We start from the raw sequence: 15,454 nt of genomic DNA, 5'->3' as shown, positions 1-15,454 counted from the left end.
GGGGCTGGCAGTAACCAAGTTCTTAAGTCCACTTGTCGGACGCAGCTACGTGAGGCCGGTCTGCTGGCTGCTCTTGTTAAGGTATTTCTTGGGAAGGTATTTCAAATATCTTTTAGAGAATTGAATCACTGTTTCTCAGAAACTGTGATTCAATTCTTGAAGCACTCCCTGTAATCAACATCCCCAAGATTTCCAGTTTTCCTCTGACCTTAACCTTCTCCCAGAGAAACTATTCAAAATTTGTGAAATCAAAAATTCCACCTTCCACTGGGCGCGGAAGCCCGAACCTGACGTCCAGGTTGTCTTCTTAGGCCCCGGGCAGGCACCGTGAGGCAGGCGGTCTGTGCGATCCAAGAGCAACTTTGCTCTTTTTTAAGAAACGGTTTATTTATTGATTTGAGAGAGAGAGGAAGGGAGAGAGGGAGAGGAGCATCGATGTGTTGTTCCACTTATTCATGCACACGTGGGTTGGCTCTTGCCCGTGCCTTGACTGGCTATCACACCCACCACCGTGTGGTCCCCACCGTGTCATTTCCTGCAATGCGCTAGCTGAGCTCCCTGGCCGAGGCTGCAATTTTATTCCTGCAGACTGCTTATGAAGTAACAAAAGGAGGAGAAAAAGACACAAGTTACTTGGGTATCAGGGTATGTTCAATGTATCCAAAATTACTATGAAATACAAGCAACAGAAAGCAAAAAATTCATGGAGAGAGATTACAGAATTTCTGAGCCCAAGAGAAAGGGTATAGAATCCCAAGAGAATGATAAAAGAATCCTACAAAAATGGTCAAAACTCAAATACTTAGAAAAGAGTCCCAAGCAACCAAGAATCTTTTTTCTTTACTTTTTTCCTTTTTTTATTGTTTTAATCATTGTTCAAGTACAATTTTCTCCCTTGTTTTCCCATTCCAGCCCACCCACCCATCCCTCCCCACTTCCCTCCCATTACCACCCTCCCCCTAGTTTTTGTCCATGTATCCTTTAAATTTGTTCCTGTAAACCCTTCCCATTCTCTCCTGAAATTCCCTCTTCTCTCCCCTCTGGTCACTTTTAGCCTGTCCTCTATTTCAGTGTCTTTGGTTATTTTTTGCTTGTTTCTTTGTTTTGTTGATTAGGTTCCTGTTAAAGGAAAAATATGGGACGCTTCACGAATTTGTGTGTCATCCTTGCACAAGGGCCATGCTAATCTTCTCTGTATTGTTCCAATTTTAGTATATGTGCTGCCAAAATGAACATGCAACCAGAAATCTTAATAAGTACAAATCCATACTTATAACTGCTTCTTTCTCTTGAGTATGAGCCATGCCCTGGCTGGGTGACTCAGCTTGTTGGAGCACCAAAAGGTTGCGGGTTCGATTCCTAGTCAGGGCACAAGCCTGGATCGTGGTTTTGATTACCAGTCAATCAGGACACTTACACGGGTGGGGGATGGGGAGCAGCTGATCGATGTTTCTCTCTGACATCGAAGTTTCTCTCTTTCTCTTTCTCCCTCTCTCTTCCTTCCTCTCTCTGAAATTAATAAAAACATATCCTCCAGTGAGGATTAAAAAAAATCACTATGTATCATGTGCCAGACATTGAGCTAACATGTTCATTTCATTTGCTCTTCACAACCTGACAGGGAAAGGTGATTACTACCTCCCCACTCCACATGAGGAAGCCAAGGGTTTAGGGAAAAAAGGTAACATACCCAAGATCACACGTAAGTGACAGAGCCAAGATAGAACCCAGTCTATCTGACTCCAGGGCCAGCGGACTTCAACCCCATGCTGTGCCCCCATCCGGCCAGAGCAACATCAGTACCTTATTCCCGGGGCCTCCGCATTCAGCGCCATGCGGTGCATTACTCTCCTGACTTTGGTGAATGTTAGTTCTGCCAGCCATAGGAGACTTGACACCCATCCCTAAGTCTGGCTTAACAATAAAATATTATAAATTAACAAATGGACTAACCAAATAATTATGATAGCATGAATGGGGGAAAGGTGAAAATATATGAGCGAGAAAGGCACAGAGGGAGGCTAATACCTGTTATATCTACCTGTCTTCTGCAACGGGTGGTTGTAAGAGATGACATGATAAAATTCTATAGAATGCTATACCAATATCTCAGTTACTACAGTGACTCTACACATGAATCAAAAATATATTAGAAAATAACTTTAAAATACAGTGGAATACTGGCTCAAATATACACTTAAGAAATTAGAGTATGATGCCCTGGCTGGTGTTGCTCAGTGGGCTGGGTGTCCTCCCACAAACCAGAGGACCACGGGTTCAGTTCCCCCATCAGGGCACATGCCTGGGGCACATGCACATGATGAGGGTTGTGGGCTGGGTCCCCAGTTGGGGTCGTGCAACAGGCAACCACACATTGATGTTTCTTTCCCTCTCTTTCTCCCTCCCTTCCCCTCTTAAAAATAAATACGTAAAATCTTAAAAAGAAAGAAAAGAAATGCCACTTTAGTCTTGACGGAAGACAAACATTTGTAAGTTTTACTAAAGAATGCCATTTCAGGATACAAGACTACATGGTATTCACTCATGTTTAGACCTCGCTGCCAGTTTCATGCCTATTTCCAGATGGAATTGACTAGTGTCCTATCAGTTTTTCTTTGGTGGCAATGCAAAAAAAGGATCCATATTCATTGCTCCAAGATCTAATCTCTTCTCAGAAACAGGTGTAGAAAACACTGAGCTTCACCTTATTCATCACTAAAATGAGGGTGTTGGACTGGTGATTTTAAAGTGTTTCCATGAATCCCAGTGTGCCTGGGAAGTGTGTGAACCGCCCATGCCTTGGAAACCACAAGTGAGCACTGGAGATTCTTAGCTACCATCAGATAAACTGCTTTTGCCCTTCATATATTGAAGTTATGTAAAGCAATCCCTGTCATAGTAAGTACTGATGTTTTAAATAAGGTGTTGCTTAAAAAATAATTCTGCTACTAGGCCCTGGCCAGGTAGCTCAGTTGGTTAGAGTGCTGTCCTAACACACCAAAGTTGTGGGTTCGATCCCAGTCAGGGCACACACAAAAATCAACCAATGAGTGCATAAATAAGGGGTACAACAAACTGATGTCTCTCTCTCTCTCTCTCTCAAATCAATCAACAACAAAATAATTTTGCTATTAAAAGTGGTTTTATTAAAGCCCCTAGACCAGAGCGATGGGCTCAAAAGCTCTTCCCTTTCTGAGTCCGTGAATCTATTGGATCAGGCAGCAGGTCACTGGGCTGTGCATCAGTGACAAAGCATTAATGACCCCACTACACCGGGACTAGTTGAGAAATCTGAAGATGCTATTTGGGAAGAAGAATGAGAAGGAGAAAGAGGAGGAGGAGGAAAAAAGGAAGGAAGGAGTCCTTCCACCTTTGGAAAAAAATGGCTGTATCTGCCATTTACTGTGTTCCCAGCATGCACAAATGTTTTGCTATAGTATTGCTAACCTTCATAAAACTTCTGCAAAGTAGGCCTTGTTTATCCCTACTTTTATAGTGGAACAAACTATCTCAAAGAATTTTGGTGACTTATTCAAGTTTACTCCAGTAATAAATAATAGAGCCAGAATTTGAACTCACATGTCTGATGTCTGATTCTAAAGCCTGTACTTTTCCATCTTGAGAAAATAAAACCCACTCTACTTTTGATGGGGGAACTCAAGAGTTGGAAAATGTTAGTTTTAGGTAATAGTTAATAAGCTTAGTAGTTAATGCATGTAAAAAGCTATTGTTTCAGGAACTGAGGGTGCAGCCCACCCTGACCCCAGGAAGTCACAAGCAAGTCAACCTTTGTGCTCCAGAACAGACCTTGAGCGATCCAGATGGTATCTGTGCCATTGGTTCCCAGGGAGAGACAGACCTCGGGCCAGGAAACAGAAAACCACCGGAGACACAGGACCCAGGGCCCAAATAAAACATCACTGGTCAACAGATGAAAGGATGTTAGAGAAATTGCTGGAAGGCAGCTTTTATCTGATTAACCTCTTTCCTGAATTTCAGACCCCTTACCTATACTTTTTTTCCCCCTTGAATTCTAAATCCCTTACCTACACAAGTTTCTCCTGATAAGAAAGGAGAGCTTGAAAGGGAATGTAAGGCGGTCTGTCGGGGTGCATAACCCACTATCTTCTCAGATTGCTGGCCATCTGCATAAAGCGCCCATAAAGACTCAATCTCCGTGTCTACTTATTGGTTCTGGGAGTGACAGGCAGCACGCACGCTGACTCTTCCAGTTTCACTTTGGCCCTGGCCAGTTAGCTCCGTTGGTTAGAGCATCATCTCCCTACACCGAAGTTGAGGGTTGGATCCTGGTCAGGGCACACACAAGAATCAACCCATGAGTCAGAAGGTGGAGGGAATGAGCAAAAAGGAAAAAGGACACATGGTTGTGGACAACAGTGTGGCGACTGTTGGGAGGGGGGAGAGGGGGATAAGTGGTAATGGAAAAAATGCAATAATAAAAACGAAAAGAATATGCCAGTGAATGCATAAAAAAGTGGAAGAACAAACTGATCTTGCCCTCTCTGGGGAATTTTTATTTACCTTAAATGTAAAGTTTGCATCAAATATTAGTTATTTTTCATGTCCTGTGAGTCCTCCATTATAAATTACTCAGCATCTCCTACCTGGTCCTGTCTTAAGGAGTCTGAAGAGGCACAATGTTGCAGAAATACAATGACAGGCACCTAAAAACAGAACTTCCACGTGGCTCATCTCCAGCATTCGGACAGTTACTGGGTTGCTCAGCAGGTGAAGGGCACACATATTATAAGGATGATTTTCTTTGAATGCCACCAGTTTTCTCTCTGGATGCTTCACTCTATTCACGAACTTGAAAGTGCTTTATTAAATACCAAACCTTGGGAGGTTGCCATTGAACCAAAGGTGAAATGGAGATTTCCAAAGGACACGAAATCTCCCTCAATGAGACTCGGGGACACTTGCTCCTCACCAAACTGCAACCATTCTGGGTGTAGTTACAATATTCCCTGCTGTTTCTCAGTGACCACTCTAGTTCCTTATTGTGAATTGTAACAGAACTGGCAGTGACCAAATGTGGAGGGCTGAACCCAATTTTGGGGGCAGGATTGATAGGGGACTGAAGACTTGGAAAATTTTAGCTTAAGGAAAAAAGTTATAAGTCTAGCAAGTAATGTGTATGTTAAAGCTTTTGTTTCAGAAACTACAGATAACGCTCATCCTGGTGCCTGGGAAACCAGCCAGCCTCCTGGGGCACTGGCTAGAGATTACAACCTGTGGACAAGTTGGAGGCATCCGGGCCTTTGTGTTCCGGGGAGAGCAGATAACTACCCCACCCCCACCCCCACTATAAAAGGTCTGAGCTAAAAACAGATGGCAAGATGGTTTGTTAGGGTATGAACCCACCATCTTCTCAGATCACCGGCCATCTGAATAAAGCGCCCATAAAAGATTCAATCTCTGTCATTGCTTATTGGGTTTGGTAGTGACAGGCAGCCCGAACGCCGGTGTCCTTTCTGGTTACAGGATGATAAGATCCTTCCAGTACAAAGCACCCTCCAGGCACTCACCTAAAAGAAGAAAAATCACAGACCAAGAAGTACAACTAGGTATTAAGGGAATTACTCTTCTATGTAATTGATTAGGGTATGTATTACTTAAAACATAGGTTCTAGAAAGAGGACCTGAGTGTCCTCCACCTGAAGGTCTAGAAAGTCACAGTTAAACTTGAGTGTACTAGCTAGTGGCCTCCGGGGACCACTCTTTAGGACAGTCACTAATGTAGTGATCCTACCCCGCTACCATACATACCCATGTATGTTGTATTAGGTTGCATTCTGAAAAGTACTCTCCTGTATAAGTATTGTAAAAAGACAGAAAGGAGCCCTGGCTGGTGTAGCTCAGTGGATTGAGGGCGGGCTATGAACCAAAGTATCGCAGGTTCAATTCCCAGTCAGGGCACATGCCTGGGTTGTGGTCCAGGTCCCCTACTGGGGCACATGTGGGAGGCGGCTGATGAATGTTTCTCTCTCTCTCACGTGGATGTTTCTCTCCCTTCTTTCTCCCTCCCATGTCCTCTCTCAAAACATAAATAAATAAAATCTTAAAATAATAAAATAAAAATTACAAAATAGCCTTTTAGTTCCAGGTTAATTTCATAATGATCTGCTACTACAAAAACAACTACTACTAATGTCAGTAAGGAATTTTGCAGGTTTTTTTTAAATTTATTACACTAAATTACAAACAACTGAGTAATCACCAATAAAGAAATGGTCAAATAAAGTATGGTACAGCTGTACAATACAGTTGTGTAACACAAACATTTAAAAAATTCTAAATGTTTAGGCTTAGCAAATGTGCTAAATAGCCCTGCCTGGTGTGGCTCAGTGGATTGAGTGCTGGCCTGCGAGCCAAAGGATCGCCAGTTTGATTCCCAGTCAGGGCACATGCCTGGGTTGTGGACCAGGTCCCCAGTAGGGGTCAAGCAAGAGGCAACCACACATTGATATTTCTCTCTCTCTCTCTTTCTCCCTCCCTTCTCTCTAAACATAAATAAATAAAATCTTTAAAAAGAAAAGGAAAAGAAAATGTGCTGGATAAAATTTGAACACTAAATTCTGTATACTGCATGCTTCCAGTTCTATTACACACATAGAGGGGCAAATAAGCCTAAGGGGATGTATATCAGAATGTTAAAGAGGTTATTGCTGAGCTATATCATGAGCAGTGATTTTGTCTTTTACTTTTTGTATTTTTCAACTTTTTAACAATATCCACTTATTTTATAATGAGGAAAAAGTTAACATTATTTTAAAAGTAAGAACTTTTGATTTAGCCCTGGCTGGCATAGCTCAGTGGATTGAGCTCGGGCTGCGAACCAAAGTGTCACAGGTTCAATTCCCAGTCGGGGTACATGCCTGGGTTGCAGGCCACAACCCCCCAGCAACCACACATTGATGTTTCTCTCTCTCTCTTTCTCCTTCCCTTCCCTCTCTAAAAATAAATAAATAAAATCTTTTTTAAAAACTACAATACAAAAATACTTAAAAAAAAAACAACAACTTTTGCCCTGGCTGGCATAGCTCAGCGGATTGAGTGAGGGCTGCGAACCAAAGCATTGCAGGTTCAATTCCCAGTCAGGGCACATGCCTGGGTTGCAGGCCACAGCCCCCAGCAACTGCACATTGATGTTTCTCTCTCTCTCTCTTTCTCCCTCCCTTCCCTCTCTAAAAGTAAATAAATAAAATTAAAACAAAAACAAAAAACTTTTGATTTCATAGACAGACCACACACATGCATCTGTCTCCTCAGTTCCCAGAGACTCCGTTACAAAGACAAAAGAGGAAGGAACAGCACAAGGCGGGGACACGCGGGGACAAGGGCGGCTGCCTTCATTTCCACACTGCAGTTTTCAGAGTATTTTCCACATTTCTTATCCCATTCAACCTTCATAAAAATCCTAGAGACACCTGGCTGGCGTAGCTCAGTGGATTGAGCGCGGGCTGGGAACCAAAGTGTCCCAGGTTCGATTCCCAGCCAGGGTACATTCCTGGGTTGCAGGCCATAACCCCCAGCAACCGGACATTGATGCCTCTCTCTCTCTCTCTCTCTCTCTCTCTCTCTCTCTCTCTCTCTCTCTCTCCCCCCTTTCTTCCCTAAAAATAAATAAATAAAATCATTTAAAAAAAAAAAAAAAAAAAAAAATCCTAGAGACAGACTGTAATGTCATCTACATTTTACAATTTGGAAAACAATTCAAGGAGATTAATTATATTGTCCAGGGTCACACCACTCTTAAGGGGCAGAGGGGAATGCCACCCAAGCCTCCAGACCTAATCCTCCATCACAGAGCCTTATCTGGATATTAGCAGAATGGCACTGTGTACAGGAACAAGCAGCTACCTTAAAACAACAACAACAAAAAAGACGTCTACCCCCATAAAACTTTGCATGTTCTGATCGTATCTGGCAATTCAAGGCTAGCAGAGACGTCACTGAAATATAGCTCCACATCAGGCTGAAACAGCATTAGTCCAAACAAGGTTAGAGATTACATTAGTCCCAGAGAGCAAAGAAAGGAATGACGGGATAAAATCAATTTTAAAACCCAATGAGGATGGGGGGAGGGGGTGTGTGAGTGCTTGAGCTGATACTTTGTAAATGAAAGGACCAAAGTTTTGCCATCCTGAAGCTGTCTTTTTGGGATTTGGTTTTAAGCTCTTTATTAAGAAAAAAAAAAAAAAGGCTCAGGTTGCGGGGAGTGGTAGGGGAGAAATGGAGACAACTCTACTTAAACAACAATAAAAAAAAGTTAAAAAATGGAAAAAGAAAAAAAGATTCAGAAGGAAACTTTGATCCTTCCCCCCTCCACCTAGAGATTCAGATAGAAAAACCTACCAGGAACAGACAGCGCAGGAAACTTCTCGCTAGACAACTCGAAAACAGCGGGGCGCGAGGGCTATCCAGCTAACAGGCAGCTCCCCGAACCCCCTTGTTCACCAGACTTAATTCAAATCAGGCTGCAGTGGCTTCCTAAATTCTCCCTCTGACGCAGGTTTCTCAACTTACTAGCCCAGCCTAGGAGAACTTAGAAGAACTTAGTATTAACATTCTTTTAGCCCCCACATGCACAAGCAACAGCTGCCTGCCTAGCTACAATCAATAGCCAGGTGCCAAGACTTCTTTTTCAGTGCCCTACCTGACAGGGAATAAGATGGCTTTGCAGGAATGTCTCTCTCCTAAATAAAGATACTCGGGTTGCCTAAATGTTGAGCCAGTCTAAACCAAATGCAGCCCCAGATTGTTGTGTAACTAACAGAAAAGTAAATAGCATTCATAAACTATCCTCCTTTAAAAATCATGTAACTTTTTGTAATGCTATTGTCACAGGTGGGCACAGGGAAACCAGATTCTTGGTGATCTCGAACAATGACTTGAACCAAACACACAGAGAGTTTATAGCAGAGAGAGCAGATGTATTCAGCGATAGTACACTCCACAGGTGAACCCGGGACTGGGGCAACTCTGAGCAGAGACTGACCTTCAGCGGACGGAGGCGTTCTATTCTTATAAGGCAGATATTTCCTGGCTGGTTTTGGGGGGCTTCTATTATGCATATACAAGTAGTTATATTACTTTTAAGCTACTGTGCATGCCATCTTCCATGATTTTCTTAATTGCCCACCAGGGGAGAGGGGCCCCACGATGCTAATTTATTATAATGATATTATAATGAAACAGGAGTCACATAGCATCCTCTGGGTACGGGTAGTCCTGACTCACCGTGATTCACCACTTTTCCAGAAAGCAGGGGCAACAAGTGTTACAACAAGGTCTCTGGTATCAATGCCCCCTGTCCTAGTCCTGAGGTGCTTCCAGACTTTTGTCATTCCTAAGGAACTGATCTTAGGACAGGGTCTCTGTTCTGTATTGATGCCCTTTGTCTTAGCTCCCCCGGGCCCCTCTGGAGTTTCTCCTGACTATTGCTCCTGACTATCTCCTGCCTCACTATTATGTACTTTTATAATAATACATTTTTTCAATGTCATCCTTAATACCTCAGGCATGTAACTGAGCAGGAATTTTAAGATTTTATTCAGCTAATTTCAAGAGTACGGAGGTCTAGTTCCAACAATAATGTTGCTACCTGCCTCCCTCCTCTTTCCCACACTCAACTTTTTCCCAAGGTAAGGGAGATGGACAGTGCATAGAATCTCAACAAACTGTTAACATGTTTTGAGTGCAGGGAAAACTTTCGGGCATGCTTCTTACTTGTTCATACCGCGATGCTCACACAACAAAGTGACCTGGGACCGGATGCCTCCTGCACACAGCCTTTCTTATCCCACATGGAAACAGGCTAAGTTCCTCAAGGCAGTTTACTACGAGTGTCACTTGGGCATGATTTGACAACGACTCAAAGGAAAAAGGGCAACGCAGAATCCTGTAATTTGCTACGAAAATAACATTAAAGACAACAGGTCAGTGTGTATTGTATAAGCAGACTCAGTGGCTCCCTGGTCTTTTGGGCTCGCTGGTTTAAGTCCAAAATGAGTTCTCTCTTGGGCCAGACCAGCTCCTTCCCTTAAGGCATGCTAAGTTTACTTTATCCCCCTAAATGACAGTCGGTTCAGCAAACTGGTGACATTTGCATGCTTAGTAAGAAGAAATGGGCTGTGCTCCTAATGTTGGGAATAAGGAAATTAAGAACTAAATTTCCTCTAATAGACAAGAACCACATTGTAGCTAAAAGGAAATGATAAGGGAGGCACAGGGCAGTTATGCAAACATCCCGTGTCTAGCAGACGCTCTCCCCTGGGTAGGCTAGATAAGCAGTGCTCTGTAGTTTTTAATGAGAAAATAGAAAACTAGCTAGCTAGAGCCAGGAGATTACTAGGTTAATGAACAAACAGCCTGCCTTCCCGCCTTATGCAAGAATGCTTGGTTTGAAATTCCCGCGAGCTGTCTTTGTAAGCGAATTGCTAACTGCCACGTCTGCTTCTGTATAACGCTTGCTTGCCCGCCCCTATATAAGAACAAAGTTGTACGCGCTCACAGCGGCTCTCGTTTGCAGCTCCTTGTGGGCACTGTGTCGCTGGACACTTTGAGAGTTCGCCCCTGCGCAGGTTAAACTTGGCCAATAAAGTAACACCTTTGAACCCCTGAAAGTCTCCAATATTGGTTCTCGCGTGTGCTGGATGCTACACTAACAGTAAGGACAGACACCTACATAACATCCTAACTCTCATTTTTGGCTCCAGACTCTCCCAACTTTTCCATGTAGCCAGGAATAAAAGCCACCCTAGTGCCAGGAAACCGTATTTTCCCAGGTGATATTCAATATACTTCTTAGCCACTTCTACCTTAGCCCGGGCCCCTCTGGAGTTTCCTCACTCCTGACTATCTCCTGAAGAAAAACATCGATTTGATTATTCACATTTTAAGAAATACACCACTTTTCCCCCTAAAAATTTCCTATTACTGATGGAATCTACTTCCCCCAGACTACTTCCAATAAGTATACAAAGTCCCTCCGGGCATGCAGGAAATACTACAGCCTGGGACAACTCGATGGGGCGTTCCCTGCTCGGTCCATGGATTTGCTCAAATAAGCTCTTCGTTCTTTAACTAAACCTTGCAGAACAGGTGGCAGCAGGAAAGAAAAGATCAGACTCCACTGGGTCACCAGGATACTCGCACACCAGATCCAGCCTGACTCTGTCCTGCCAGAGGAGCCCCCTAACTGTCCAGGGCTCGGCTTCCAGGGCAAAAAGCATGAGCGGCACAGATAAGCATGGCTGGTGCCCCGCAGCTGGCCGGGCTCTGTCCCAGAAAGCAGCAGTTCTGTGCCTGGCACATCCTTGTTCAGTTCCTGGTCAGGACACACCCCTGGGCACACGCCTGGGGTGCAAGCCTGTCCCCATGGGAGCGTGCGCTAGAGGCATATGATTGATGTTCCTCTCTCACACATCGATGTTTCTCCCTCTTTCTCCCTCCCTTGCCCTCTAAGTAAATACAATCTTTAAAAGAAAAATTCTCCTTGAAGAATCACATAGGAAAAAATTTTATCTCTAAACAAATGCTTTTGAGAATTTTTTCCTCCAAATCACTGTCTCGCCTGACCTTCTGTCAATTCCAGTAACATGTCCGCTCTCACAGAAGCCATCGAAGGACACGGGGACCTCAGCTGCTTTCAGTCCCCCAGCATGAGGGAAACGCGCAGGACAGGATTTCTGTCCCCTGGGTGCACTTAGCTGGGGTGGCCAATGGAAGCACAGGAGACATTTTCCATGATGTGCTGACAAACCGAGAGGCGCAGGCAGGCGAGTCCGTAGTGGTGTGGGGAAGAGCGTGCTCAGGAACTGGAGAAAGCTTCACACCGTGGGCAGGGAATCAGTGAAGCACTGGATGCACAGGATTTGGAAGGTGGAAGGGAGAGGGGGCATTTCGGATAACTGCCCCCTGGCAGGCAGCAGGCACGTGGGCAGCTCTGCGAGCAGGAGGAAGGGAAAGGTCTGGTGACAGGAGCACATTGCATCAGTGGGAACCAAGGTAGCTCAGGGAAGAGAGCCAAACTACTGGACAGTCTTTTTTCTTTTTTTGTAAGATTTGATTTATTTGTTTTTAGAGAATGGGGAAGGGAGGGTGTAAGGGGACCGGTTTGTTTCAGTCTGGCAAATGTGACTCAGCTCTGTATGGAAAACCTACTGAAGCGAAGGGGTGGGCAGGAGCCAGACCTTCAAACCGAGTTTTCCTGTGAGAATCAGGCCTAGAAAATGCATTCTGAGTGTCATGGCTTGCTCTTGCTAAAACTCCATCACCCTGGTCTAAAATAACAAATGTGTATCGTCTATCTTCAAGGTAATTTCCAAAGCCTGTGTGAATTCTCCCAAGGACAGAGCTAATCAGTTTGCTGCCATTCCCCTCTGTATGTTATTTTCATTTCCTTGATTGTACCTAAAATGTAGACAACAATATCCTATGTAATAGATAATAAATCTTTTTCTGATGTAAGCCCCAAGAAAAACAATAAAAGCCTGTCTAGGCAAGGGCCGGGGCGGTCTCCTTTTGAGAGAGTGGCCAAGGCACTCATAGGCACTCTCCCCTTGAGAGAGTAGCCGTGCTGTCCTCTTTTTCTCCACAGGATTGCTGTTGCCTGTGCATTTATTCTTGTCTCCAGCCACAACACGGGGGAAGTCTGCTGGCCAGAGTCTGCCACAGGAGGGAGGGGGACATCAGTGTGAGAGAGAAACATCATTCAGTTGCCTCTCACATGCATCCCAACCAGGGACAAACCCACAATCCGGGCGTGTGTCCTGACCAGGAATCGAACTTGCAACCTTTAGCTTTGCAGAACAAAACCCAACCAACCGAGTCACACCAGTCAGGGCTGGACAGTCTGGAATGTCGGGCCTAAGGAGTGCGACTGTATCCTGTGAGTGAAGAGGGGTGGGGGAGCCCCCGAGGTTCTCACACACAGCAGTGAGATGGCCGGTGCTGTGGCTGTCACTCCTCTGACAGACAGGGGTGCTGCAGGGACCGGAGGAGCCGACTTGGTTCCCTAGAGACCGGCACCACTGTTCTTTGAGAAAGCTGTTATCTGGGGTCTTCACGGAGGCAGCACAGGGCACTCTATCCCACCTCAAGGCTGCTTTTTCAGTACATTATGCAGATCTCCCCCAGAGTACTGGGGGGCCCACCTGGCCGTGGTGGCACAGGCATTAGTCTGGAGGCGTGCTGATTTCTCTGGCACCTGCCTGTGGCTGTGGTAGTGCTAGGGGACTCAAGACTTGGGAAATTTTAGCTTAACGTAAAAAGTTGTAAATCTAGCAAGTAATGTGTATGTTAAGCTTTTGTTTCAGAAACTACAGATAAGGCCCATCCTGGCTCCTGGGAAAAGCAGAGGACCTCCTGGGGCACTGGCTAGAGATTACCAACCACCTGGGGACAAGTTGGAGGCATCCGGACCTTTTGTGTGATTCCCACCCCCCCCTCCCCCGCCCTTGGGAACAGCTAACTGCGGAGAACAGGAAGGCTAAGAACAGGAAGGCTACAGCTTCCCTCACCTAATCCTCCCTGAATTTCAAAGCCCTCACTGCACCTTGTTTGTCCTCCCCCGCCCCCTTATAAAAGATCTGGCCAGGAATGACAAGGGAAGATGGTTTGTTAGGGTATGAATGCACCATCTTCTGGGATCGCTGGCCACCTGAATAAAGTGCCCATAAAAGACTCAATCGCTGTCATTGCTCATTGGATTTGGTAGTGACAGGCAGCCTGAACGCAGGTGTCTTTTCCGGTTACAGTGGGTCTGACCCAAGGGCGGGGTGAGTTGGGGAGAAGAAGAAATACTGCAGCTGATGTCTGCGTGACACCCCTGCCCCAACCCAGCCAGGCCTGGCCTGGCCAGCCTTTGCACCAGGCAGAGCTCTTAGCCCAGACTCTGCCCTGCCCCAAGCCTCGGGGCAGGGGTGTGGGCCAGGCCTTCTCGGGCATAGGGCTCCCCCAAGCCTAGGCTACACCTTTGCCCATTCCTTACTGCTTTCTCCTGCATGTTCTTCCAGATGTTGGTGGCAGCAGGGGGGGAGCACACTGCCTAGCGGAGGAAAAGGTGGCTGAAAGCAAAGGGTGTGAGCAGGAGCCTAGGGGAAAGGGTGCGCTAGGATAGAGGAGGGGGCTAAAAGGTCGGAGGCAGGTCTGAGTGCAGCAGGAGCTGCAGGGAGGGGCCAGGGAAAGGAGCCCCACACTCACTGTCCCCTGGTTCTCAGATTCCAGGACCCCAGTCCCGCAGAAGCCAGCTCCAGAGACTGAGCTCACCCAAGGTCCCACCCCAAGGTCGGCAGGCTGAGCTGGGTGGGCTTCCAAGCCAGCGCCCAGCCCCTGGCAGCTGCCTGCCAGGGACAGCTTCCAGGTCGCCGCTCCAGTGCCCACTTACTCCACGCTCTGGCCCTGCTGGGCCCAGCGCTGACCTGGCTATCTTTAGTTTTTACAACCAGGAAGAGGCTATTACTATTAATTACTATCCCCCTTTATTGCTCATTGTGATTTTCATTTTATAGATCTCGTATTCTGACTTAAATGAACACCCACATATACAATGATTTTTGCCCATTTGGGAAATGAACTTGCCTTTTCTCAACCCATTTTTTAAAGTCAGGTTTATTGAGATGTAATTTACATTTGGTAAAATTCACCTTTTTATAGAGATTTTATTTATTTTTAGAGAGAGGGAAAGGGAGGATGAAAGAGAGGGAGAGAAATGTCGATGCAAGAGAGAAACATCAACAGCCTGCCTCCCACCTGACCGAGGACCAAACGCGCAGCCCAGGCACGCACCCTGACGGGAACGGGAAACGGGAACAGAACAGAGCCTTTGCCTTGCAGGAAGACACTGATCCCCCGAGCCACAGTGGCGGAAGCAAAATTCACCTTTCACTAGTGTGCATTTCTGTGAGTTCTTACAACAGTACTCTTGCCCAAAAATGTTTCTTCCTGCCCTTTTGTACTAAAAGCCTCTCTGTTGAGGAAGGAATGTCCAAACCTATAGAAAAGTTTCATAAGAGTTTATTTGAGCCAAGTTTTTGAAGACATGCCCCCAGCGAGATCTCAGCAGACTGGGAAAATGCTCTGGAGAAGGGCAGTTTTGAGTTCCTTTCATGAATTTAGAATCAAAGGAGAGAACATAAGAAAGGTACCTGAAATCCACCGGCAACAGATTAAGGAGGCAGGGGAAAGCAAAGTGGGGAAATCTCTAGAATGGATAAAAAGCAAAATGGAGCGACACCGACTGCTTCTGCATCGGTGGGGACAGGACACTTGATAATCAGCATCTGCAGTACACAGAGACGGCGTGCCAGGAACGTGGTCTCGATGAGGGGTTCTGTGGTTTCATGTTCTGGTGGTCTTGTGCTCTGGTGCCCGCAGTTGTGTTTTCAAGGAAAGAAAATTTTTCCAATCCTGACCAGTATGGCTCAGT

The 15,454-nt window shown here is 45.6% G+C and overlaps 1 protein-coding gene and 1 non-coding gene across 2 annotated transcripts; both read right to left on the bottom strand.

The window, feature by feature from the left end:
* Positions 1-1,129: 1,129 nt before the first annotated feature.
* Positions 1,130-1,234, bottom strand: LOC114498198. The gene has a single exon (XR_003684646.1). It is a non-coding gene; the product is annotated as a U6 spliceosomal RNA (small nuclear RNA).
* A 3,040-nt stretch (positions 1,235-4,274) lies between these two features.
* Positions 4,275-14,032, bottom strand: AS3MT (arsenite methyltransferase). The gene is given in 8 exon segments (XM_036027523.1): positions 4,275-4,307; positions 4,543-4,708; positions 5,010-5,105; positions 7,917-8,030; positions 10,712-10,787; positions 10,790-10,844; positions 13,145-13,255; positions 14,018-14,032. Coding segments are annotated over 8 exon segments (666 nt in total).
* Between the last annotated feature and the right edge of the window lie 1,422 nt (positions 14,033-15,454).

The sequence above is a fragment of the Phyllostomus discolor genome, chromosome 5 (genome assembly GCF_004126475.2).
Source record: "Phyllostomus discolor isolate MPI-MPIP mPhyDis1 chromosome 5, mPhyDis1.pri.v3, whole genome shotgun sequence".
Lineage (NCBI taxonomy): Eukaryota > Metazoa > Chordata > Mammalia > Chiroptera > Phyllostomidae > Phyllostomus > Phyllostomus discolor.
Note: the sequence above shows the minus strand (reverse complement) of the source record. Positions and strands in the feature narration are given on the sequence as shown.